Below are 25,304 nucleotides of genomic sequence, written 5' to 3'. Positions count from 1 at the left end.
GTGAAGTCTTATCCACTGTGCCACCAGGGAAGCCCCTTTAATATTTCCATTTTAATTACAATGTGTCTTGATGTGTTCCTCTTTGGGTAAATCCTGTATGGGACTCTCTGTGCTTCCTGGACTTGGATGTCTGTTTCCTTTCCCCTGTTAGGGAAGTTTTCAGCTATTGTGTCTTTAAATATGTTCTCAGCCCCTTTCTGTCTCTCTTCTCCTTCTGAGACCCCTATAATGTAAATATTAGTATGCTTGATGTTGTTCCAGAGGTCACTTAAACTGTCCTCATTTCTTTTCATTTTTTTTTTCTGTTCAGCATCAGTGATTTCCACTGCTCTGTCTTCCAGCTCATGATTCATTTCTTTGTTTCATTTAATCTACTGCTGATCCCTTCTTGTGTATTTTTCATTTCAGTTATTATATTCTTCATCTCTGTTCAGTTCTTTATATTTTCTAACTCTTTGTTTAAAACTTCTAACTTCTGTTCATCTATTATTCTCCCAAGTTCTTTGATCATCTTTACCATCACTACCCTGAACTCTTTCCTGGGTAGATTGCCTATCTCCACTTCACTTAGTTCTTCCTCTGGGGTTTTATCTTGTTCCTTTGTCTGGAACATATTCCTCTGTTGTCTCATTTTTGCCTAAGTTGCTGTTTTTATTTTTATTTATCTGGTAGGTTGTTTACATTTCTCAACCTTGGAGAAGTGGCCTTTTGTAGGAGACATCCTCTGCATCCCAGCAGTGCACTCCCCTCTTGTCACCAAGCTATATGTTCTACGGGTTCCCTCTATGAGGGCTGCATAGGTCCTTCTGTTGTGACAGGCTGACTATGTGGGCAGCCTGGTAGGCTTTGTTGGCTCCCAGTCCAGTTATTTGCCAGGTTCTGCCTTGTGTGGAGGCTGCTGGCCACTGGTTGGGGGGACTAGGTCATGAGGCAGCTGATTGTGGAAGCCTAGGGGGCCCCGGGGCTAGTGCTGGCTCACTGGTGTTCAGAGTCAGGGTCCAGAAGACTCCTGGGCTGTTTCCCGCCCACTGGTGCCAGCCTACTGGTGGGCAGAGCCAGGCCCTGGAGTCTGGTTGCAAGTCCCAGGAGTCCCAGAGCTGGTTTTGGATCACTGGTGGCAGGGGTTGGTTCCTGACACAGTTGGGTATGGGGTCTGGGGTGTCCTGTTGCTTATGTTGTCCTGGTAGTTGGCAAGGCTGGGACCCAGTTGGTCCCATGGCAGCGTTTGGCCTGCTAGTGTGGAGGCTGGGTCCACAGGCTGTGTGATTGTGGTTTTCTTCCTTCCTTCCTTCCTTCCTTCCTTCCTTCCTTCCTTCCTTCCTTCCTTCTTTTGTTGTGTCTTTGTTGCTGCATGCGGGCTTTCTCTAGATGTGGCGAGCAGGGGCTACTCTTCGCTGCAGTGCGTGGGCTTCTCATTGCAGTGTCTTCTCTTGTTGTGGAGCACAGGCTCTAGGCATGCAGGCTTCAGTAGTTGTGGCATGCCGGCTCAGTAGTTGTGGCTCGCGGGCTCTGGAGCACAGGCTCAGTAGTTGTGACACACGGGCTTAGTTGCTCTGCGTCATGTGGGATCTTCCTGTACCAGGGATCAAACCCATGTCCCCTGCATCAGCAGGCGGATTCTTAACCACTGTGCCACCAGGGAAGTCCCGGGATTGTGGTTTTCTTGCATCTGGTGTTTGCTCCCAGTGGGTGAGGCTGATCCAGAGGCTAGAGAAGACTCCCTGGAGGGCATGGCTAGTACCCAGGGGATTCTGGGGCTAGTGCATGCTCACTGGTGAGTGGAGCTGGTCCTGGGCTCTATGGTGGTCAGGGCCATGTCCAGAGGCAGCTGTAGGCTCAGGGGGTCTTAAGGCAGCCTGTCTGCTGATGCATGGGGCTGTGTCCCTGCCCAGTTAGTTGCTTGGCCTGAGGCATCCCAGCACTGGCACCTAGAGGTTTTTGAGCCAGAGTGGGGCTGGATCCTGGGGCTATTAGGCTAGATGGAGGATTCCCCAATGGCACTTGCCAACACCAGTGTCCACCTGGTGGAAGGAGCTCCCCAAACTGGCTGCTGCCAGTGTCTTTGTCCCCAGGGTAAGCTGCAGTTGCCTCCTGCCTCTCTGGGAGACTCTCCAAGGTCAGGAGATAGGTCTGACCCAGACTCCTATGAAATTATAGGACTCTATTTCCCCCAGTCCTCTGGGACTCCCAAAAGTAATTCCTGCTGGCCTTCAAAGCCAAATGTTCTGGGAGCTCATCTTCCCAGTGCAGGACCCCTGGGCTGTGGAGATTAAATTGGGCTCAGACTTCTCTCTCCTCTGGGAAAACCTCTGCAATTGTAATTATCCTCTGGTTTGTGGATCACTCACCCCAGGGTATGGAACTTGACTATATCATGAGTCCACCTCTCGTACCCATCTCACTGTGGTTCCTTCTTTATATCTTTAGTTGTAGAAGATCTGTTTGGGTTGGTTCCAGTCTTTTTTTAATCAATGTTTTTTCTGACGATAGTTGTGATTTTGATGTGCCTGTGAGAGGAGCTGAGCTCAGGGTCTACTCTGCCGTCTTGGCCGATCTCCAATGGCTATATATTTTGTCTATAGACTTTCCATTTGATTCTTCTCTCAATCTTATGATCTTAAAATTAATTCTTGAGAGCAGATTATTTTTTGTTTTAGTGCCTCCAACTGTTAGAGCACTACTTTCCCGTTTTGTTGTATTTGCCACTCCTCCTCATGACAGTTGACTTCCTTATGTGGTTTCTGATTTTTTTTACAACATTTTTAGATTTTTCCCAGGGAGAATGTTGGGTTGTGGAAGTTTCACTGTCATATGGTTTTGCATTTGTGTTTGACAAAGGAGTTTAACTAATCCTGAACAAGTTTCTCTGTTAATTTCTCTGCTTGATATCCCACACCAATACATTGTGACCTCACATTTGTGTGAGTTTCAGACTTGGAGATTGATAGCTCAAGGTATTTTTTTTTCTACATGTCCCGCAAAATGATAACCTTTGTTCCTCCCATTGGCCAGGGATAGAGGTTGGATTAATTCTAGTACCTATTTCATAGATGTTCAGTCTTTAAGTTCTATATTTAATGCAGAAGTACCTGCTACTCTCCTTGTATGTGCCTAAGACCACATCTTCTCTCCTGAGCCTAGTGGGCAATAAAACTACATCAGCCAGTCCCTAAGGCCTCAAGCTAGTCCAGTATTCCCATGAGCCACCCTGACATCAGCTCCTGCTCACACAAGGCTTTGAGCTCCCTCTTTATTTCTAGTACTTTGGTGTTTCCTTTATTTTCTTTTGAAATTGTTAGTAGTTTTATACTTCTGAGGTTCAACCATGTTGATATTTGTAGCTCTAATTCATTCATTTTATCTCCTGTATAGAACTCAACCATGTGAATTTACCTCTATTTATTTATTCATTCTCATTTTGATGGATACTTAGATCACTTCCAAATTTTTGCTATTACAAGTAATTTTTCATTGAATATTTTTTATACATATCTCCTACTGGACAAATGAGTTTCTCTAGGCTGTATTGTATGAGTGAAGCTGATGTTCACAGACCACATGCATGAGCAATTTTCCTAGATTTTGCCTGGTTTGCTTTCCGAAATGGTTGACAAGTTCACATTTCCAATGGCAGTGTATGAGAGTTTTGATTACTCCACATCTTTACCACAATTATATTTTAAGCTTTCTAGTTTTTGCCCAGCTGATGTGCATGTGATAGTCTTACGGTGGTTTTAGCCATTACGTTCGTAACACTTTATGAAGGTATGCCTGCTCCAGTTATTTCTTGGTGAATAACAAATTACCCCAAAATTTAGCCTCTTAAAACAACCAGTTTATTAAGTTCAGATGTTTCATGGATCACAAATTCAAACAAGTAGGAGCAGAAATGACTTGTCTCGCCACAAAGATGTCTGGGGACTCAGCTGGGAAAATTACACAGCTGGGAGTGACTCCATGGAGGGGGCTGGTACCATCTGAAAGCATCTTAACTGGGAAGGGACATAGACCTCACCTCCCAATGGGAAGAATGTCGAAGAATTTGTGACCATGTTTAGAACAGCCGTCATGCCCCACAAGTGCTGTTTGGTCTTTTTCTCTAAAATGACATTCAGTTAACAGGGTGTAGTTTGTTTTGAGTAACACTTTACGTGTTATTGTTAAATTTCATGTTTTTTTCTAGAAAGGTATTAATGTCTCCGAAGAGTTTATTGAAGGATAAAAGTAGCAATGAAAATAACAAAACAATACTTTACCTCATAATAATTTTAATATCTTAAATAGTGAAGTAGGTTCCAGTGAGAATATTAATTGTGAATCCATGTATCAGAACAAATAAATCTTTGAGTTTGATGATTTCCCACAAGCAAAAGAAAAATAAAAATGGGAAGAGGGAAGAACCAGATATCTTTGAAAATAGAATTTTGTAGGATTGGTCAGTCATTTGCCCATAGCCCATGATGTTGTTTATTAGGATAATTTCTTAATAAGTGGTATGGTACCAGTGAAGTTTTTACACCTGTCATTCTGGTAAACCTATAAAGTTTTTCCACAACACAAAAAATAATTATTTTCCATACAAAATTTTTGGGTTTTGTTGGTGAAGATGTAGAAGAGATCTTAGTGAACATCAGCTTTTTTCCCTTTCTGACCCACACATCTTTCTTTAGAGAACTACACCTCCCCCAGTCCATGTAATTCTGGTGAGAATGTCATCATGTATATCCCTTTACTTGGGCACAGAAGTAGGTTCTGACCCGGCCTGGACCATCAGAGTCCCTTTCAGGGACATAGTGCACGAGAGACCATCTTCTTCATTGAGGACAACGCACTCTTCGGAAAGTGCAAGCCTAGAGTGGCTGCTTGTTTTATTTTCTGCCCCATGGAGAGCACCTACTGAGGCTGAAGTCACTTCTGAGGAAAGCAGGGTTAAGAGGTAGAATGAGAGGCAGAGTTCTGATGATATAGTTTGATCTTTTAGACCTTATTGTGACAAAAGTCCACCCTTGGACTTCCGGGTTATGTGAGTTCACTGCTTCTCTTTTTTTGCTAAAGCTACTTTGCATTGTGTTGTCTGACAAAGCCTTGACTAATGTCAATTCCAAAAGCACGAAATCAAGATTCAAAGTCTTCCTCCTTATAGCAAAAACCATACTAAGCATACTAAATTAAGAATTGTGCAAAACCAGCCCCAAATAAATGACAAGTGTGTATGGTGGGAAAGCAAAATGAGAGAAAAAAAATGGTGGTAAGACCACTGATGAGTAGATTCTATTACATTGGGTTTTAAGTGTTGAATTATATGTGAAGGAGAAGGGCTCAGCACCTTTTTTTATTTATCACAGAGAAGAAAACTTTTGTTTGGTTAGTGATTATTTTCTGAGCCACAGTATAGATAGGAATGAGGTTATCTTCAGATCAGTAAATGACAAAGAAGGACATTGCTACTTGAATGAAAGAAGCTTTTTTCTGGATGCCAGTAACCATAATATGTATTCATAGAGAACAGTCTGCACTTAACTCAGCTATGTGCTTCCTGACTTTGACTTAGTATTACAGAAAATAGTGAAAAATTTAATAACAATTTGGTTGTGGTTACTGAGTGTGAGTTTTTAGCATACTGTGTGAAGAAATGGGCTCCAAGACGAGCCTTTTCTCCACATGACAATGGTGTTGGCTGTTAAAAGGAAGGGTGCTCATGAGCTTGGGAAATGAAGAATGAGATGAAAACATTTCTTCAGGGCAATGCTACTGTTAGTGAGCCATTTCAGTGACATCAGGTGGCTTGCTCAAAAAGTATTGTCATTTTTAATCTTGAAAGGAAGGAATCAGGATTTCTTAAAACTGGACGCTGATGAAAATGGCTTAATTGCTAAGAGTAAGTCTCATAATATTTGATGATTTTTTAAATGGATAAAGATATTAATGTTCTGTTATGGAGCATATTTATTTTTGATTAATTACTCTATCATTATAAAGAATGCAAGCAATTCAGTGAAGTACAAAGGAGAAGTTATAAAATCACCCCAAATCCCATTCCATCAGTACCATGCTAGGCTTTCTTCTATGCCAAACAGAACGAGAAGATGAGAAACACAGAGAGGTACTAACTAGATAGCACTCATTTGATAAAAATTATATCCTACATTTTAATAGAAAGTCTCCAATTTAATTTTACTTATATTATAAAATCCAATTTGTAGAAGAAACTGTAATGAAAATAAATGTAATTGGATTCAACACAAGAAAAAGAAGTTGAAGTGAAAATGAAAACTGCTGATAAATGTTCCTTCCCCACAAAATAATTACAAAATTATAAAAAAAAATCATTGAGAAGTTAGAGTCTTTATCTTATTTAACCTCATGTACTAATTTTAGATTCTACTAGTTGACTTCCTACCATAACAGATAAGGAAATGACATCTTACTTCCTTTTCCTACCTTCCAATTTTTTTAGTTATCTTATTCTAATTTTGCCAAGGTCTAAAACATTTATATTTGGTTCTGTAATTGCAATTGCCATCATTGTTTGCGGTTGGTATGACATTTAGACAGATTCAGTGTTCACCATGGGTTTTGTTATCTCTGCTTCCTCATTACTGAGTTCTTTATTTTCATAGATCCAGTTGGATGTGAAGAGGCCATAGGTTTTCTTTCTTTTGATTATTCAGAGACTTGTGCCTTTAAATTAAATGCAACTTGGCTGGGTATAATACTCTTGGCTTACATTGTCTTTCCCTTGGAACTTTATACCATTGCTCAATTGTCTTTTGGCACCAAGTAATATTGTGGAGACATCTGAGGCCAGCCAGATTCTGCCATCACCTTAGGGGTGACTTAATTTTATGCATGAAATTTTAATCCTTGAATTTCAAAACCTTCACTAGAATATGGTTTGGTGTTGAAAGCTGTGTGTCAATTTTTCCTGAAAAATAATGTGTTCTTTAAACATATAAATTTGTTTTTTTTTCTTCATTTTAGTGAAAAGTCTGTATATTTGATTACTTTTTTCTATTTCATCCATAGTTTCTTAATTCAGGGATGTCAATAGTGGATTATCTTTGTTCTCAGTATCCATTACAACCTCTGAATTTTCTTTAACATCTTTTTCTTTTGTATTTGCTGTAATCTCATTGTAATAAAAATCTTTTCTGTAGATTAGTAAGTCTGTGGCTTCAGCCCCCACTTACCACTGTGTATTTCCATCCTTTCTAGTCTGTGGAGATGTTTATCTTGTTTTGAGTGAAATCTGTCATTAAAGATATTTGAAAATATATTCTATCATTTATATGTGTTTGGGGAGAGAGGATGGGAGGAGAAATGGCGGGTTTGTGTGTCTTTTAAGTTCCAGCCTGATGAAAATTCTAATTTTAAAAGCTCTTCTGTGTCCATCTCATTTCTTATTCCTAATGATGTTTATTTTTTTCCTCCTATATTTCTTTCCTTTAAACTTCCCAGAAGCTATTTCTTCTTTCTGGGACCATTTTCCTTCTTCTTAAAATATAGTTTTAGAATTTCCTTCCTTAGGGAGTATCCGTTGGTAGAAAATTTTCACAATTTATTTTATTTGGGATGATCTTTATTTTGCCAATGTTGTTTCTTCTCTTACAGTGATGGCTAGGATCACCTTTATTCTTTTTTCTCTTATGTGATGGCTAGGATCCTTCAGTACAATGTATAACAAAAGTGATAATGGGAACATCAGTCAGGAGAAGAGGATCCATTCTAGGTATTTCAACAGAGGAGATTTAATAGAAGAAATTGGTTACACATGTGATGGAAGAATAGAGAGTCAAACAGTTGTACTTCATATAACAACAAAAAAGTACCAGTCATATTATTACGAAAAAGTTTATAAAAAACCAAAAATAAAGACAAATATTAGGATGGTGAAGTTAACCAAAGATGAGCAACAACAGGGAGCTCTATCAGCCCTGGACTAGAAGAAAAAAAGGAGTCAGGACTCACAGAGCTCAGAAGCTTGGGCTGCCCACTGGAACATGGAACCATGACAGTCATCAAGAGATGGAACAATGAAGACTCAGGAAATGGTACCGATCACAGGGAGAGATAGGAAGAGAAACACTCTGATTATATCTTTTGGCCATCCTCCAGTCTTTTCCCATCACTTCCCACTGGCCAGGTCTATCTAGGTGCCAGAGGGCTAGGGTACCTGGGAACTAGAGTCCCCGCTTTACAATCAAGCAATAGTTTGCTGTGGTATCGATATATAATTCTAAGTAAAACAATCATTCAGAACTTCGAGGACATTACTTTCTCATTTTTCTGTCTCTTCATTTTAGAACTTTTAAACAATTTTCTTCACTTTTGAAGCTAATTTCCCATATTTCTTAAGTTTTCTCTCATGTTTTTCTGTCTTTATCTTTGAATATTAACTGAGGGATTTCCTAGACTATATCTTCCAGATCACTAACCTTCTATTATAATCATATCTATTCTAAAATTTATTTTATTTTCATAATTCTTAAAATCATCTTTACTAAGGTATAATGTACTCATTTTAAAGTATATAGTTCAATGAGTTTTGACAAATGTATACAACCACAATGCTTTTTGGATGCATTCATGTTGTTGCTGGTATCAGTAGCTTGCTCCTCTTTATTGGCGAGTAGTCTTCCATTGCACGGATGCACCACCATCTGTTGATCCATTTGTTCAGGACTGTTATAAAGTTGCAGTGAACATTCACGTCTGTGTGGACATATGTTTTCATTTTCTTGGGTAAATACATAGAGGTAGAAAGGCTAGTTGTGTGGTAAGAAAATGATTAACTTTATAGTAAACTGCCAAACTGTTTTCCAAAGTGGTTGTGCCATTTTCTATTCCCACTAGCAATGCAGACTGTTTCCATTGCTCTACATCCTCACCAACACTTGGTATTCTCAGTGTTTTTAGTCATTCTGTTGGTGTGTAGTGATATCTACTTGCGGTTTTAATTTTCAATTTGCTGATGAATAGTGATGTTGAGTATCTTTTAAGGTGTGCAGAACTGATATTGCTACTCAATTAGGTTCTAGGACAATGCACTTGAATATTCACTGCATGCTAAGCTCTATGCTTCAGTAAAATCTCAGGTTAAGCCTTTGTTCTATTTGAATTGTGAAGATTGTCTCTACCCCCATCACTCAGATAATCATATTTTCCACCTAAAATTACATTAAGTCTGGTAGGCAAAATAATGTCTCCCCCACACTCCCTGTGCCCCAAAGTTGCCCATGCCTAAATCCTCAAAACCTGTGAATGTGTTAGGTTATATGGCAAAGGGAAATTAAGGTTGCTTATCAGCTGATCTTAAAATGAGGAGAGTAGCCGCAATTACCTAGGTTATATAACCCAGGGCTCAATATAATCACAATGGTCTTTAAAAGTGAAAGAGGGAGGCAGAAGAAGATATCAGAGAGATGCAGTATAAGGACTCAGCCCAATTTTGCTGACTTTGAAGATGGAGGAATAAAGTCACAAGTCCAGGAAAGTGAGCAACCTCTAGAAGCTGGAAAAGGCAAGGAAACAGATTCTCCCCTAGAGATCTAGACAGGAATGCAGGCCTGCTGATGCTTTGATTTTTTTTTTTTAAACATCTTTATTGTAGTATAATTGCTTTACAATGGTGTGTCAGTTTCTGCTTTATAACAAAGTGAATCAGCTATACAAACACATATATCCCCACATCTCCTCCCTCTTGCCTCTCCCTCCCACCTTCCCTATCCCACCCCTCTAGGTGGTCACAAAGCACCGAGCTGATTGCTCTGTGTTATATGGCTGCTTCCCACTAGCTATCTGTTATACATTTGGTAGTATATATAAGTCCATGCCACTCTCTCATTTCGTCCCAGCTTACCCTCCCCCCTCCCGTGTCCTCAAGTCCATTCTCAACATCTGCGTCTTTATTCCTGTCCTGCCCCTAGGTTCTTCAGTACTATTTTAATTTTTTTAGATTCCATATATATGTGTTAGCATACGGTATCTGTCTTTCTCTTTCTAACTTACTTCACTCTGTATGACAGACTGTAGGTCCATCCACCTCACTACAAATAACTCAAATTCGTTTCTTTTTATGGCTGAGTAATATTGCATTGAATATATGTGCCACATCTTCTTTATCCATTCATCCGATGATAGACACTTAGGTTGTTTCCATCTCCTGGCTATTGTAAATAGAGCTGCAATGAACATTTTGGTACACGACTCTTTTTGAATTATGGTTTTCTCAGGGTATATGCCCAGTAGTGGGATTGCTGGGTCATATGGTAGTTCTATTTGTAGTTTTTTAAGGAACCTCCATACTGTTCTCCATAGTGGCTGTACCAATTTACATTCCCACCAACAGTGCAAGAGTGTTCCCTTTTCTCCACACCCTCTCCAGCATGTATTGTTTGTAGATTTTTTGATGATGGCCATTCTGACTGGTGTGAGGTGATACCTCATTGTACTTTTGATTTGCATTTCTCTAATGATTAATGATGTTGAGCATTCTTTCATGTGTTCGTTGGCAATCTGTATATCCTCTTTGGAGAAATATCTATTTAGATCTTCTGCCCATTTTTGGATTGGGTTTTTTTCTTGATATTGAGCTGCATGAGCTGCTTGTAAATTTTGGAGATTAATCCTTTGTCAGTTGCTTCATTTGCAAATATTTTCTCCCAAAATAAGGGCTGTCTTTTTGTCTTGTTTATGGTTTCCTTTGCTGTGCAAAAGCTTTTAAGTTGCATTAGGTCCCATTTGTTTATTTTTGTTTTTATTTCCATTTCTCTAGGAGGTGGGTCAAAAAGGATCTTGCTGTGATTTATGTCATAGGGTGTTCTGCCTATGTTTTCCTCTAAGAGTTTGATAGTGTCTGGCCTTACATTTAGGTCTTTAATCCATTTTGAGTTTATTTTTGTGTATGGTGTTAGGGAGTGTTCTAATTTCATTCTTTTACATGTAGCTGTCCAGTTTTCCTAGTACCACTTATTGAAGAGGCTGTCTTTTCTCCATTATATACTCTTTCCTCCTTTATCAAAGATAAGGTGACCATATGTGCGTGGGTTTATGTCTGAGCTTTCTATCCTGTTCCATTGATCTATATTTCTGTTTTTGTTCCAGTACCATACTGTCTTGATTACTGTTGCTTTGTACTATAGTCTGAAGTCTGGAAGCCTGATTCCTCCAGCTCTGTTTTTCTTTCTCAAAATTGCTTGGGCTATTCAGGGTCTTTTGTGTTTCCATACAAATTGTGAAATTTTTTGTTCTAGTTCTGTGAAAAATGCCATTAGCAGTTTGATAGGGATTGCATTGAACCTGTAGATTGCTCTGGGTAGTATAGTCATGTTCACAATGTTGATTCTTCCAATCCAAGAACCTAGAAACAAATACAATGAAAACACAATGACCCAAAACCTATGGGAAGCAGCAAAAGCAGAGCTGAGGGAAGTTTGTAGCAACACAATCCTACCTCAAGAAACAAGAAACATCTCGAATAAACAACCTAACCGTACACCTAAAGCAATTAGAGAGAGAAGAACAAAAAAACCCCGAAGTTAGCAGAAGGAAAGAAATCATAAAGATCAGATCAGAAGTAAATGAAAAAGTAATGAAGAAAACAATAGCAAGGATCAATAAAAGTAAAAGCTGCTTCTTTGAGAAGATAAACAAACTTGATAAACCATTAGCCAGACTCATCAAGAAAAAAAAGGGAGAAGACTCAAATCAGAATTAGAAATGAAAAAGGAGAAGTAACAACTGACACTGCAGAAATACAAAGGATCATGAGAGATTACTACAAGCAACTCTATGCCAATAAAATGGACAACCTGGAAGAAATGGACAAATTCTTAGAAAAGCACAACCTTCCAAGACTGAACCAGGAAGAAACAGAAAATATAAACAGACCAATCACAAGCACTGAAATTGAGACTGTGATTAAAAATCTTCCAACCAACAAAAGCCCAGGACCAGATGGCTTCACAGGCAAATTCTGTCAAACATTTAGAGAAGAGCTAACACCTACCTTTCTCAATCTCTTCCAAAATATAGCAATGGGAACACTCCCAAACTCATTCTGTGAGGCCACCATCACCCTGATACCAAAACCAGACAAAGATGTCAGAAAGAAAGAAGACTACAGGCCAATATCACTGATGAACATAGATGCAAAGATCCTCAACAAAATGCTAGCACACAGAATCCAACAGGATATTAAAAGGATCATACACCATGATCAAGTGGTGTTTATTCCAGGAATACAAGGATTCTTCAATATACGCAAATCAATCAATGTGATCCACCATATTAACAAATTGAAGGAGAAAAACCATATGATCATCTCAGTAGATGCAGAAAAAGCTTTTGACAAAATTCAACACCCATTTATGATATAAACCCTCTAGAAAGTAGGCATAGAGGGAACTTACCTCAACATAATAAAGGCCATATATGACAGACCCACAGCCAGCATCGTTCTCAATGGTGAAAAACTGAAACCATTTCCACTAAGATCAGGAACAAGACAAGGTTGCCCACTCTCACCACTCTTATTCAATATAGTTTTGGAAGTTTTAGCCACAGCAATCAGAGAAGAAAAAGAAATAAAAGGAATCCAAATCAGAGAAAAAGAAGTAAATCTGTCACTGTTTGCAGATGACATTATATTATACATAGAGAATCCTAAAGATGCTACCAGAAAACTACTAGAGCTATCAATGAATTTGGTACAAATTTTGGATACAAAATTAATGCACAGAAATCTCTTGCATTCCTATACACTAATGATGAAAAATCTGAAAGAGAAATTAAGGAAACACTCCCATTTACCACTGTAGCAAAGAGAATAAAATACCTAGGAATAAACCTACCTAAGGAGATAAAAGACCTGTATGCAGAAAACTATAAGACACTGATGAAAGGAATTAAAGATGATACAAACAGATGGAGAGATATACCACGATGCTTTGATTTTTAACGCAGTGAGACTCACTTCAGATGTCAGACTTCCAGAGCTGTAAGATAATTTGTGTTGTATTAAACCACTGATTTTGTGGTGATTTGTTACAGTAGCCATAGAAAACTGACATATTAAGGTGATCATTTGCTGTGAGCATTACTACCCCCTCAATAATGACAATGAACCAACTGGGGTTCCCTCACTAGACCTTTATCCCCATTCCCACTTTCCTTTTGGCCATTTCATTAACATCACCATTAAAAGATGAGCAAAGACTCTAAACTCAACCACTCTTGTGTGTTCAATTTTATGTTGTATTATCAAAAGGATAGCTTGATGCCAAGGGTAAGTCTGACCAGGTGTTAGTCGTGGTTTCAGTTACCCGTGCTTTCCCCCACTCTCATTAGCTACTGTTTCCTGTTTCCTGCTAATGTTCCAGGAAAGAATAGAAACAAGCAGCAGGTGCAGTGAGGTCTGTGAGTACACTTTTTTTTTTTTTTCTTTTTGGCTTATGGTAAGTGTTAGCCAAGTATAAAGCATTTGAAGGGAGATGATGAAGTCAAGCCGTTCACCACGGGTGTACACTCAATGGGTGTACTAGTTTGTTAGGACTGCCATTACAAAATACCAAAGACTGGGTGGTTTAAACAACAGAAGTTTATTATCTCACCTTCCTGGAGGCTAGAAGTCCAAGATCAGGGTGTCAGCAGGGTTGTCTTCTTTTGAGGCCTTTCTCCTTGGCTTATAGATGGTCATCTTTCTCTTATGTTCTCACATGGTCTCCCCTCAGTTTGCGTGTTCTCTCTGTCCTAATCTCCTCTTACAAAGACACCAGTCTTATTGGATCAGGGCCCAACATATGACCTAATTTTACCTTAATTATCTCTTTAAAGGCCCTACCTTCAAATACAATCATATTCTGAGGTACTGGGGATTAGGACTTCAACACAGGAATTTTGGTGGGGCAAAATTCAGCCCTTATCAGAGGGCATGAAGTCTATTAAATAAGGCATATAGAAAATGTTCAGGAAAGCTAAAATCACAAGTATTTAACTTCACATCCAATATTTGTGTGTAAGAGAAAAGTTAAGTGAATTTCAAATGATGATAGTTCTGGAGTGAAGATATGCCCAGATTTTTATAATTAGTTACACAAGGAAGTGAGGAAACCAGAATTTATATTAAGCCCTAACAATGATAAAATGAAGCAATCATAAAAGTAGTATCATGTTATAAAATGCATCAATATTTATAAATGTCTGTAGTAACAAAGCAATAAAAATGGTAAGCTATTAAAATAATTACCTAAAAATGTATTTCTTGAGGTAAAGGACAACTATAGAGACACACATTAATCAACCTGGCTAAAACCGGAAGAGGTAATGGTGAAGCGCAAAAGCACCTCTAAAGAAAAAAGTATAAATTCATAGTTCGTTATTACAATAGTATGAGGGCTCTTGTAGTGTCAGTCTTTTAAATATGAATATTTTCAACATTATTTTAAGAATAATTTAGACTAATAGCATCAGGAAAAAGCAGAAACACTTTTAGATACTATGGAATAAATCTAATAGTTTTTCAGTAAATACACAGTTGGAATAGACTAGTGGACATTTGACCTTCTCTTGCTCTGTTCTCACCCAAATACATAAAAACTAGGAATCCATAAGCATCTGTGGTGTATGCAGAAAATAAATCAGGAAATAAGGGCACTAAATAGAATCCAAGACTCAATAAATTGTTTTATCCTTTCAAGATACTTTAATTTTGCAGTTATTGATTAATTAAAAAACACAGTTGTTTTCAGCATTTCCTAGCTACAGTAGTGCATAGGAAATTCCATTCTAAACAAAGAAGTAATTAATGAAATAACAACACACCTTAACATTTTACATTGATAGGTTACAGTTTACAAGGTGCTTTCACGTACATTATTTCATTTGATTCTTCAACAAGCAGAAAAAACAGTGGGAAAGAAATATGATTTTTTTAGGCTTACAATGAGTATTTTCAGGCCAATGGGCAGTCACTACAAGAACATCAGAACAAGACAGCAGTGCCCACAAGCCACAATATCTTTTTGGTAGGCTGACAGTTTGATATCAATTGGATATTTAGCATCAGTGAAGGAGGAAGGAATCAGAACAGACACAAGGGTCTCATGATATTCAAAGAATTGTAAGAACACTGTAGAGTAAGGAGAAGAAAGATGCCTTAAAATATAGCCTTACTGAGACTTGCTTCTAAGCATGTTATCCCTTCAAAACGTCAAAAAGAGTCTTGTCACAACATGTGAAAGTTAGAAGGGACCTTAGAAACTGCCTAATGGAACTCTTCCATTTCATAGATAAGAGAACTGAGACCAAGGTCATTGCTGATAGTGACAGACCAGGCTTGACAGATGCCTTGACTTTCAGTCTAGGGCTCCTTCCTCAACAATGCCGTCTCATTATTTCTTCTGTTTCAAATAACGTAATCTGATATTAAATACTGATTCATTCCACTTATTTATTAATCAAACTTTTACCTTATTTTTGGCTCAATCGTGGCTGAAACTGGGAGTTTTATGTAATTCTAAGATATTCTAATTCAGTGTACTTGAGTGGTCAGAAATAGACTCCCTTGATATATTTGAAAGCTTGCTGGTGTCCTTTAAATGGAGAGTTAAAATGGAACGGCTAAATATCCCTCAAAACCAATGTATGCCTAGGGTAATCGACCTAGGTAGATTCTATAGCAGATTGTTCCGGGCAGTAGTAATTTCATAATTTTTTTTTTTAGAATTCATAGAAATCTTTTTAATTACTGAAAACTAAAAATGTAATAATCAAAATGTCACCCCCATGATTTACTAAAATTATTTTGTAATAATTTTACAATAATATACAACAAAGGTACCATAGCATTTATAGCATACATATAGAATACATGATGAGCATGTTCTTGGGTCTAAATGAAATACAAAAAAAGTAATTAAAATTTTTTAGATTTATTAACATGATATATTTTTGTTACATAAAACTTGCTACAGCAAAGTATTTCATATTTTTCTTGCACATTTTAAATATAGGTGACCAACAAATCAGTATCAGCTTTTAAGTGACATGACCATGCAGAAACACTTGACAACCAAAAGATGTACAGACTGATAAGGAAAATATCTCAGACAGATTTTTTCAGTGTCTTCAAAGCATTTACAAGGGTGTGGTACAGATGAAAAGAAGTAGAATCAGTGACCTACCTGCACCGATAATGAAGCAAATAGAGTGCTTATATACATTAAGACCAGTTTGATTAAACACAACTCATCTTATATGCATATAAATTGATCATAAAAAATGAACACAGTTTATTTTCAACTATTTTGGTGTGTTGTTTTAAGATAGGTCACTGACACATAGAGATAAAACCAGACAGGAAATTTAAAAGCAAAGAAAAAACATATTTAAAAAACTGAGTTAAGCCGTGGAGTCTCAACAAACAGTGAACAAAATGTGCAAAAGTGCTTGAAATTTCCACATGACAGCAATGATAAGTCAATTGGCAAAAAAGTATATTAAAAAAAACTAAACTCAAATACTAAAATTGTATCTGCATGATCATAATTCCATTTACTGAAAGAAGAGGCAAGAAATTACAACATATCTAAAAATACCACACCTCAAAACTAAAACACAGTTGTGGTAGTTTTATAAATTTTGTCTCCTTTCCTCATTGCTGAGGCATAGGATGAAAGCCAAAGTTGCAACAGGGCCTCTACCTCAGGCTGACAAATATAGTACACCAGCATAATCACCTGACAATAACTTTTGTTCTTACTGTGACAAAACAAAGCAAAGCAAAGCAAAATAAACAAAAAAACCTCTATATTTAAATAAAAGTGCCTCTATATTGTTTACAAGAATCAAGCTACTTGTTTGACTTAGCTAAGTATTTGTTCACTTAATGTTCTTTTTACTTCATTTCTCTTCCTTTCAAAAGTTTACAATGGGGACTATTTGAGAAACTTAAAAATGTGTCACTTTCATTAGTCATGTTCTATTAAAATACTGGCTAAAACCCTTATGGAAAGTTAAAGTTTAGAAATCTTAGAACTCTTCTCTGATACCTACATAAATGCTGGTATCAAGTGAGAGAACCTGGGCAATGATGATCCATATCATTAGCTTTTCCTTCAAAGGAGACACGCCTGTCATACTGCACAGGCTGGTCACTTATTTACTCAAGGGGAGGATGACAGAAAAGGCGGTGAAGTGAAATAGAGCTTCTGATCTGTAGGAATCCAAATTGCTGGGTCTAGCTACTCTGTATTAGTTCTAGGAAAGTTATTGTTTTATTTGTATAAATATCCTTGGTGTAAAGACATTCTATCTTCAAAAATTGTCCAGCGTTTTGGCAAAACCTAATATGAGCTACTCAAAGTAAAAATAATTATTAGAAAGTATATCCTTAAGCAACTGACTAACAAAAATATTGGTAAGAACTACTAAAAGCAACACTTATCCTTCCCTTCCAATGTCACATAGCCGTAACACTGCCCATCTGCAACACCAACAAAATAAAATGAAGCACTATTTGCAGAAAAATTAATGAAAATGAAACGTGAAGAAATGGATTTAGGAGAAGAGGAGAAAGACGAACCAAAGAGAAGCAGGAAGTGTCTAGTTCTGTGTTATGGCACAGACAATGCTTGCTTAGCGGTGCCTTGTTACATAGTTGGATGTAGAGTGCACAGACGGATGACGGCAATAAAGACCTCACTCAGTCGCTGGAATGAAGGAACTAGGTAACTGCTTCGACAAGAACGGTCTCAGCTCTACCTTATCTCTTAACAGAGTGCAAAGACTGAGTGTGAGCTCTGATGTCATCTTGTTGCTCATCTCTAAAATTCACAAAATTCTTTTCCACATTTTTCTGTTATAGAGACACGGATATCTTCTTCTTCATAGTCATCAAAATTGCTGGTATCTCCAGAGCCTCTGAACTTTGGTATGAAGGGAGCTTCAACCTATAATTGAGACAGAGAGAGAAACAAGAGTGATATTGTGATTTATAATAAGAAATATATATTTGGTCTTTGTGCCAGTTACTGGCACAAAGCTCCTAAAACCCTTGGATTTCCTGAGTTGAGAGTGGCAAAGGTGTCTTTTGTTATGTTAATGAGGTGTCTTTGGGAAAGCCTCTAAGTAACCTAAGGATGGAGGCTGGTTCCCAGGGGACCCAACCCTGTGATTAGAAGGTTGGAACTTTCAATCCCGCTCCCTGACCTTCTGGGAGGGGAGAGGAACTGGAGACTGAGTTCAGTTACCAATGGACAATGAATGAATCAATCATGCCTATGTAATGAGGCCTCCATAAAACCCCAAAAGGAAGGGGTTTGGGTTTCGAAGAGCTTCTGGGTTGGTGAACAAGTGGGGATTTGGGGAGAGTGGCTTGGAGAGAGCAGGAAGCTCTGAGCCCCTTCCCACACACCTTGCCCTGTGCCTCTCTTCCATCTAGCTATTCCTGAGTTATACCCCTTTATAATAAGCTGGTCACCCAGTAAGTAGTGTCTCAGTTCTGTGAGCCACTCTAGCAAATTAATCAACCCCCAGGTGTTTGTGGGAATCTTGACCTATAGCCCATTAGTCAGAAGCAAAAACTGGACTGGCAATTGGTATCTCCAGATAGATAGTGTCAGAAGTGTTAACTGCTTGGTGATACGGAAAAAGAGGAAAAACAAATGCCAGAGAATTTCCAAACAAACACTAAGGAAAATAAATTCCGCCTATTTACTACACAGTGGCAATCTTTAAATGCCTTTAAGTCCCTAAATGATCACAACATTAAAAGAAGAAGCAAACTATAGGTTTGCTATTTATCTCAATATTTTCATTCAAGGAATGGTACAGGCCAACAACAATACTTGAGATTTCTAGGATAATTAACTGCTGGCATCAAAATGCTGGCACTTAAGGTTACAGAACTCCAGTTTTTCCTGTATCAGTTCCTTACTTCTAACGTCCATTTTCTATCCCCTTTTCCTTAATTCCTTCCTCCTGAGGTTACAGATAATTCAGATTTATTTTTAATCATTTTTTAAAAATTCCCAACACTATTTTGTTTAAAATATCTGGCTATCAAAAATTTCTGAGAAATTTGAAAAAAAAAATCTCTTTTCGAATTACAAAATTGTTAAAATCTGAACAGTTTTCTCTTTGGATCCTAAAAATAAAATGTCTTTCCATTACTTAAAATATGGTCTGTATAAAGATAATGCGGTGTATTGAATATGTTTGAGGAAAAGATTTGAAAAATTGGAACAATAACACCACAATTTACACAGCATCTATAATGTTTACTAACAATTATATGCAGGCTGTTTCATTTCTTCCTCAACATAACACTGTGAGGGAGGCAGGGAAGGTAGCCTTATTCCCATTTTACAGATTATAAGACAAAGTTGACCAGATTCATGTGACTAATAAGTGGCTAAAGCAGGTTTCAAATTCATTAGGTCTCCACTTCCAGTCCAGAGCTGTTTCTAATATTTATACCAGTGGTTTCCAAAGTTTTTTGATTTATATGCCCTTTAGTAAAACATTTTTGAGTATATATCACCAATAAATTTATAGTTATTTATTTATAAATTATTTACACACATGGCTGAACTATTGTAAGATACACACAAACAAGACATCTAAAAAGAATAAGGTAAAAAATAAGTAGGAATGGGAAGTCTAATATCTTATTGTTTGCCAGATGGTTGCCTATGTGCCCTGCATTGGGGCCTGCAGTTCTGCACTGCACAGAAGAATGGGCTAAGCAGACAGTCACCTCATGTCTACTAGCAAGGCAGCAGTTTAGGATCACACCTACTGAGACAATCTCTGGAAAATGATTGTACAGTTTGAGCTGTCCAGGCCATTTTCTCCCATTTTTTGTCTGTCTGCCAGATGCCTTTGTCTATTTCGTTGTTCATGAGCACTTCGTCAGAGAATAAAAAAGGACTATGAAAACTATTCAAATTTACTATCATTTTTGTAGTTCTCTACATACTTAGAATTGAGATGATAGTAAAACAAATGGTTATGTTAAAGTACTGAATTATTTCTGTTTGTAAATTATCCAGAGAACCCCAAGTCCATTTTTGTTAATCATCAAGATTTGCTATTGATCAATTTGCCCAATAAAATAACCTGTTTGTTATAGTGTGCTACTTCTTGGCAGATAAGCTGTTTACTACCTGAGATAAATCCAGCCCTTTGGAAAGCACTGAGCAGTAGAAGTTCTACCCATTTTAAGAATAATTGTTTAAAATACATGATATGTAAAGATTAGTAAATGTTGGCCAAAATAAAATTGAAAATATTCATTATACATCATAAATCTTTAAGATACTAATAAAAAGTACAAACTTCAACAAAGTCTAATCAATTCATCTAAATATAGCATAAAGATAATATAAATAGTGCTAATTACAAAGGGATATAAATGATTTTATAGGAAAATATAAATTTCTGTAATTGACTTTATAAGAGACAAGAATTTGAAGAGGCCAATATCCACAGGAGAATTAATTTCTTAAAATTTCCAAGGTATAAATATAATTCCTATATTCCTTAAATTTCCCAAAGAATAAGAAACATGGAAAATTTCCAGACTCATTTTATGAATCCATATAATCTCAACTCCAGAAAAACAAAAACTAATAGATCAATAAAACTTATGACTATGGAAGTAAAAATCCTAAATAAAACTTTAGCAAATTGATTTTAGGCAGATATTAAAATAATAATACCCTAGGATTAAATGGTGTTCACTTCAGGAATGTTAGGATATCTCACTGATGTAACTCCTTATACTAATATGTCAAAGAAGATAAAATACAGTAAACTAGCAATCAAGGATATTTCCTTAAGCTGATCAGGAATACTTATCCAAGACAAATAGCTAATTTCATATTTGGTGGTAAAGCATAAAAGGCATTCCCATTCAAAAGAGGAACAAGATAAGACAGCTCAACAGGCCCACTGTTTTAAAATATTATTCTAGACATTCTAGCATATATAATAAAACAAAATGGAAATAAAAGATACAAATATTGAAAAAGAAGAGGCAAATGACACCTCCACCCACTGTGATTATCTGTCAATAAAATCCAAGGAAATCAATAACAGAATTTATTTAGTAAGGTAGCCAATTGTAACAAACATAGAAATGTTTTCTCCCTTGTGCTCTTACAATGGACGAGAAACACATTCACAGTAGCAACCAAAATATAAATTTAAGGAATAACTTTGAGAGAGAAATTGGACCTGTATGAGGGAAGGGGTTTCTAAAACTTTATCAAATGACAGAAAATATCTGAATAACTGCAGAAATATAACATGCTCATTAAAAAGAACCCTGAAGATTTTGGTTCTCTTCTAATTAATATACTGTAATCCCAATTAAGATCCCCCAGTACAACATAAATATTTGGAAAGACCAATAAAACAGAGGAGTTATTGTTTAATGGGTACAGAGTTTCAGTTTTGCAAGAAGAAAAAGTTCTGGAGATGGATGGTGGTGATGGTGGCACAACAATATTAATGTACTTAATGCCACTGAACTGTACACTTACATATGGTTAAGATATTAAATTTTACATTATGTGTACTTTACTACAATAAAACTGGAAAAAATTGAATTATGTATTTTTCATAAATATTTATAAGAATTCCACATATTAAATATATAAGTATTTTGAAAATTGAAATAAAAAACATTATAAAGCTACATAAAATGGTGTGGTGGTGTGGTATACAGTACAAGAAGAGACAAAAAGAGCTCATAAAAAATGAAGTTCAGAAACAGACTGAAGTATATAATAATTTAGTATTAGGAAAGGTAGAGTTTCAAATAAGGAGTCAGATAATTATTATTCAATAAATGCTAAGAGGATAATTGGTTAATTATTAAACAACAATAACAAAAATAAGTTAGATCAAAAAGCACTAAAAGAAAACGTAGATTAAATAAGTCACCCAAATAGAATCTTGTAAGTAGGTAGTAATTGTGATGTAATGGCCTGAAGCTAAGGGGAAAATGCAGGGTCGGAAGAAGCAGATCTACTACTGAAGGTGGTCACTGAAGTCATGGGAATGGACTGTGGTGAGGAAAAGCACAGAGAAAAGGAATAAATATGCCAACTGTTAACAGAGGTGCTGTCTGGATGATGGGATTATGATGATTTCAAATCTATTTACTTAACAGATTACCTGATGATAACTATATGAAACATACCTCAACCAGAAAGAAAAATAGAGCCTGGACCAATCTATTTAATCTTTCTCGCCAAACTACTCTTCCTTTTGCATCCTCTACCTTAATACAAATTTTAAGGATGAGAAATCTGATGCTTTAAAGTGGTTAAGTAATTTGCTTGAGATCTCACTCCTAATGGTTGTCTGATCTGGGATTCAGATCAATGTCTACCTAACCCCAGAGTTCATGCTCGCTCTCTTCCGCCTTCTGAGGCAGAGTCTTCCTACTCCAAAATTGCTCAAAGCATGAAAGTTAAGCATGTAATATGTAAAATCTATGAATATCTTATGAAACAATGTACTGTTGAGTGGTTTGGGGCTTTATTTTAATAACCATGTTAAAAGGTCTTTAAAGGGGGTAATGTGATCTTGGAATTGGGAATCTGAAGAACTTGGAATCAAACATAGGCATTATTTAGCAGCTGTATGATTATGTTTAAAGCAGTTAGCATTTCTGAGCTGATTTTCTTATCAGTAAGATGGGGAAAATGGTACCACTTATCCCATAGGATTACTTCAAAGATTAAAATGAGATGTTACAGAGTTGCTTTCATTAATTTGAAAGTACTGCATTGGTGCTAGGAAATTTAGAAAAAAACATGAAAATATAAAATATTTATTTATTAGATCTAAAATCTGTTTTAAATTGCTTTGGACCTTGTTCTTGACTACATAACACAACCAGCTGAGATAATGATGCTAACGGCTATGTTTCATGAATTTAATGGTTAGATAGTTTTTGAACCCCTTTGAGATGCAAAGGCTGTACTGCACTCACATTGTTTTGGTCTTGCTATATTTTCTATTTGCTGCATTCTAAAATTCTTTTAATGTTTTTAAAAAAATCTTTTATAAAAAATATAAATTAGAAAAATTGTGCTATTAATAATTTGAGCATTTACTTTTTTTTCCTAAGGAAATTCACTCATGTGGCTGCATGGCATTATTAAATATGGCAAACTTCTGAAACATTAGAAGTTTTTGTTTTATGAAAAAAAAGAAAAAATTAACATATTCAAGATGAAGACACTTTGTTCATACAAACTTTAACTGGGCATTTAAGAAGCAAAAGGAGAGATAAAAGTAATTCAGCACTGCAAAATCTTTTCTTAAATGTCTCAATTTATTACAAAGGTAAAGTAATAATGACTGAAAAATATCTGATGAATCCAGCACTTAAACGTTATTATATCTGGCTGTATGCCAATTCTGGGTACGAGAATATATTTGTTTACATATCATCCTACTAATGTGGCTTCACATCAGTTTTGAAGTGCAAACCATTACGACATTGTCTAATATATAATTGCCATGGCATTATGAAAAGAGGCATGGGTAGGAAAAATTTAACCAGGAAAACATTTCAATTGGTGGTCAAAATAGAATATACACTTTCCCTTCTATCAAGGAGAAAACTCATTTTTAAGTTGTGGGCTATAAAGGTTCTTTAAGTCCTGCATAAGATTAATTCAAAAGGTAAAAAAAAAAATAAAACCATGTGTTAAGTTAAAGATACCTCTACTACATATAATTTAAACAGCAACTTTTAAAAAGCTTTTAAATTAAAGAAAGAAAAGGCTCACCTTCCTCTGGTAAATAGCAATCCAATCAGTTGTGGCAAACCACTTGTGAGTTTTTATATCACTCACACCATTCTTTAGATTTCCAAACCGCTTCGTCAGGTCCACCTGCAGCAGGTTCCTTAGAAGGTCCTTGAGATCTGAACTGAAGTGAGAAGGGAATCGAACCTGCAAAACAGACCATGTGGTAAAACACACATGCCAAAAAAATTTTTTTTTTTTTTTTTTTTTTTTCCGGTACGCGGGCCTCTCACTGTTGTGGGCTCTCCCGTTGCAGAGCACAGGCTCCGGACGCGCAGGCTCAGCGGCCATGGCTCACGGGCCCAGCCGCTCCGCGGCATGTGGGATCTTCCCGGACCGGGGCACGAACCCGCGTCCCCTGCATCGGCAGGCGGACTCTCAACCACTGCGCCACCAGGGAAGCCCCAAAAAATTTTTTGAGGTGATAGATCAGTATATAAACAAAAATATAGGGGCTTCCCTGGTGGCACAGTGGTTGAGAGTCCGCCTGCCGATGCAGGGGACGCGGGTTCGTGCCCCGGTCCGGGAAGATCCCACATGCCGCGGAGCGGCTGGGCCCGTGAGCCATGGCCGCTGAGCCTGCGCGTCCGGAGCCTGTGCTCTGCAACGGGAGAGCCCACAACAGTGAGAGGCCCGCGTACCGGAAAAAAAAAAAAAAAAAAAAATGTCGTGATGACCTTCAGATACTTTTAACTACACACTTCAGTCTCCATAGTAGTCTTTAAAAAAGAGAACTGAGTCAATGAATTAAAACTGTTCTCTTAGGGCCTTGTTTTGGTCATGCACTCTCTTTAAGAACATGGGCCCCTCTCCAGAAAAATGTGCATAACTACAGAACTTTTCCAGCAATGTCAGAAGGTTTACCCATCTTCAAGAGAGACCCCTTGGATCCCACATGATAAATCTTGTGTCTTAGCAACATACAAATTTAAACTTGCAACTTAAATAGAAAAAACACCATATGAAAGATATCAGTATGTACATTTTTGAAAGAGATGATCAAAAAGGAAGTCTAAAAATGATTATAAAAATCCACACTGCCTTTCATAGCATAGGAAACTACTTTTCTTTTACTTATGAGTAACTTTTAAAAATAATTCTGCTATTATGCAATAGTGCAAAAAATGATTTAGATTGGTTTAAAAGCATTTTCCACTTTCTAAACTGTGAAGACTTTACAATTAGTTGACTGGCCCCCAGGCTTAAAAACAAACAAAAACCCCCCAAATAACTGAAGATGTTATATATCAAGTAATCAATAAAATAAAGTACCAGTCATTGGAGACCTAGGTCTACTTTTTGTTTTGTTTAAACACATTCTTCTCCTCTCTCTGCTAACTCCCAGTTTTCACCCTATGATTAATATGGGTACTGAAAAATTAAATTAAAATGAGTACTACTAAAGGATGATATTAGAAGAAACAGCTGCATCTATGTCTCCTTACTCTTCCTTCATTACTACCACCTCTCCATTAT

The 25,304-nt window shown here is 37.0% G+C and overlaps 1 protein-coding gene across 4 annotated transcripts in view; it reads right to left on the bottom strand.

Moving 5' to 3' along the window:
- Window positions 1-14,678: 14,678 nt before the first annotated feature.
- Window positions 14,679-25,304, bottom strand: part of PRKACB (protein kinase cAMP-activated catalytic subunit beta) — a 150,381-nt gene continuing 139,755 nt past the window's right edge. For 3 of the 4 annotated variants that reach the window (XM_032632594.1, XM_032632654.1, XM_032632604.1), the window contains 2 exons: window positions 23,811-23,975; window positions 14,679-17,948 (listed from right to left, as the gene is read on the bottom strand). In XM_032632594.1, coding sequence (XP_032488485.1) covers window positions 17,823-17,948; window positions 23,811-23,975 — 291 coding nt within the window. In that variant the 3' untranslated portion in view covers window positions 14,679-17,822. The remainder of the gene's footprint in view (window positions 17,949-23,810; window positions 23,976-25,304) is intronic. The other variant, XM_032632585.1, reaches the window with a different exon arrangement.

This window comes from Phocoena sinus, chromosome 1 (assembly GCF_008692025.1).
Source record: "Phocoena sinus isolate mPhoSin1 chromosome 1, mPhoSin1.pri, whole genome shotgun sequence".
Lineage (NCBI taxonomy): Eukaryota > Metazoa > Chordata > Mammalia > Artiodactyla > Phocoenidae > Phocoena > Phocoena sinus.
The sequence above is the reverse complement of the archived record's forward strand: the minus strand, read 5'-3'. Positions and strand labels throughout refer to the sequence as shown.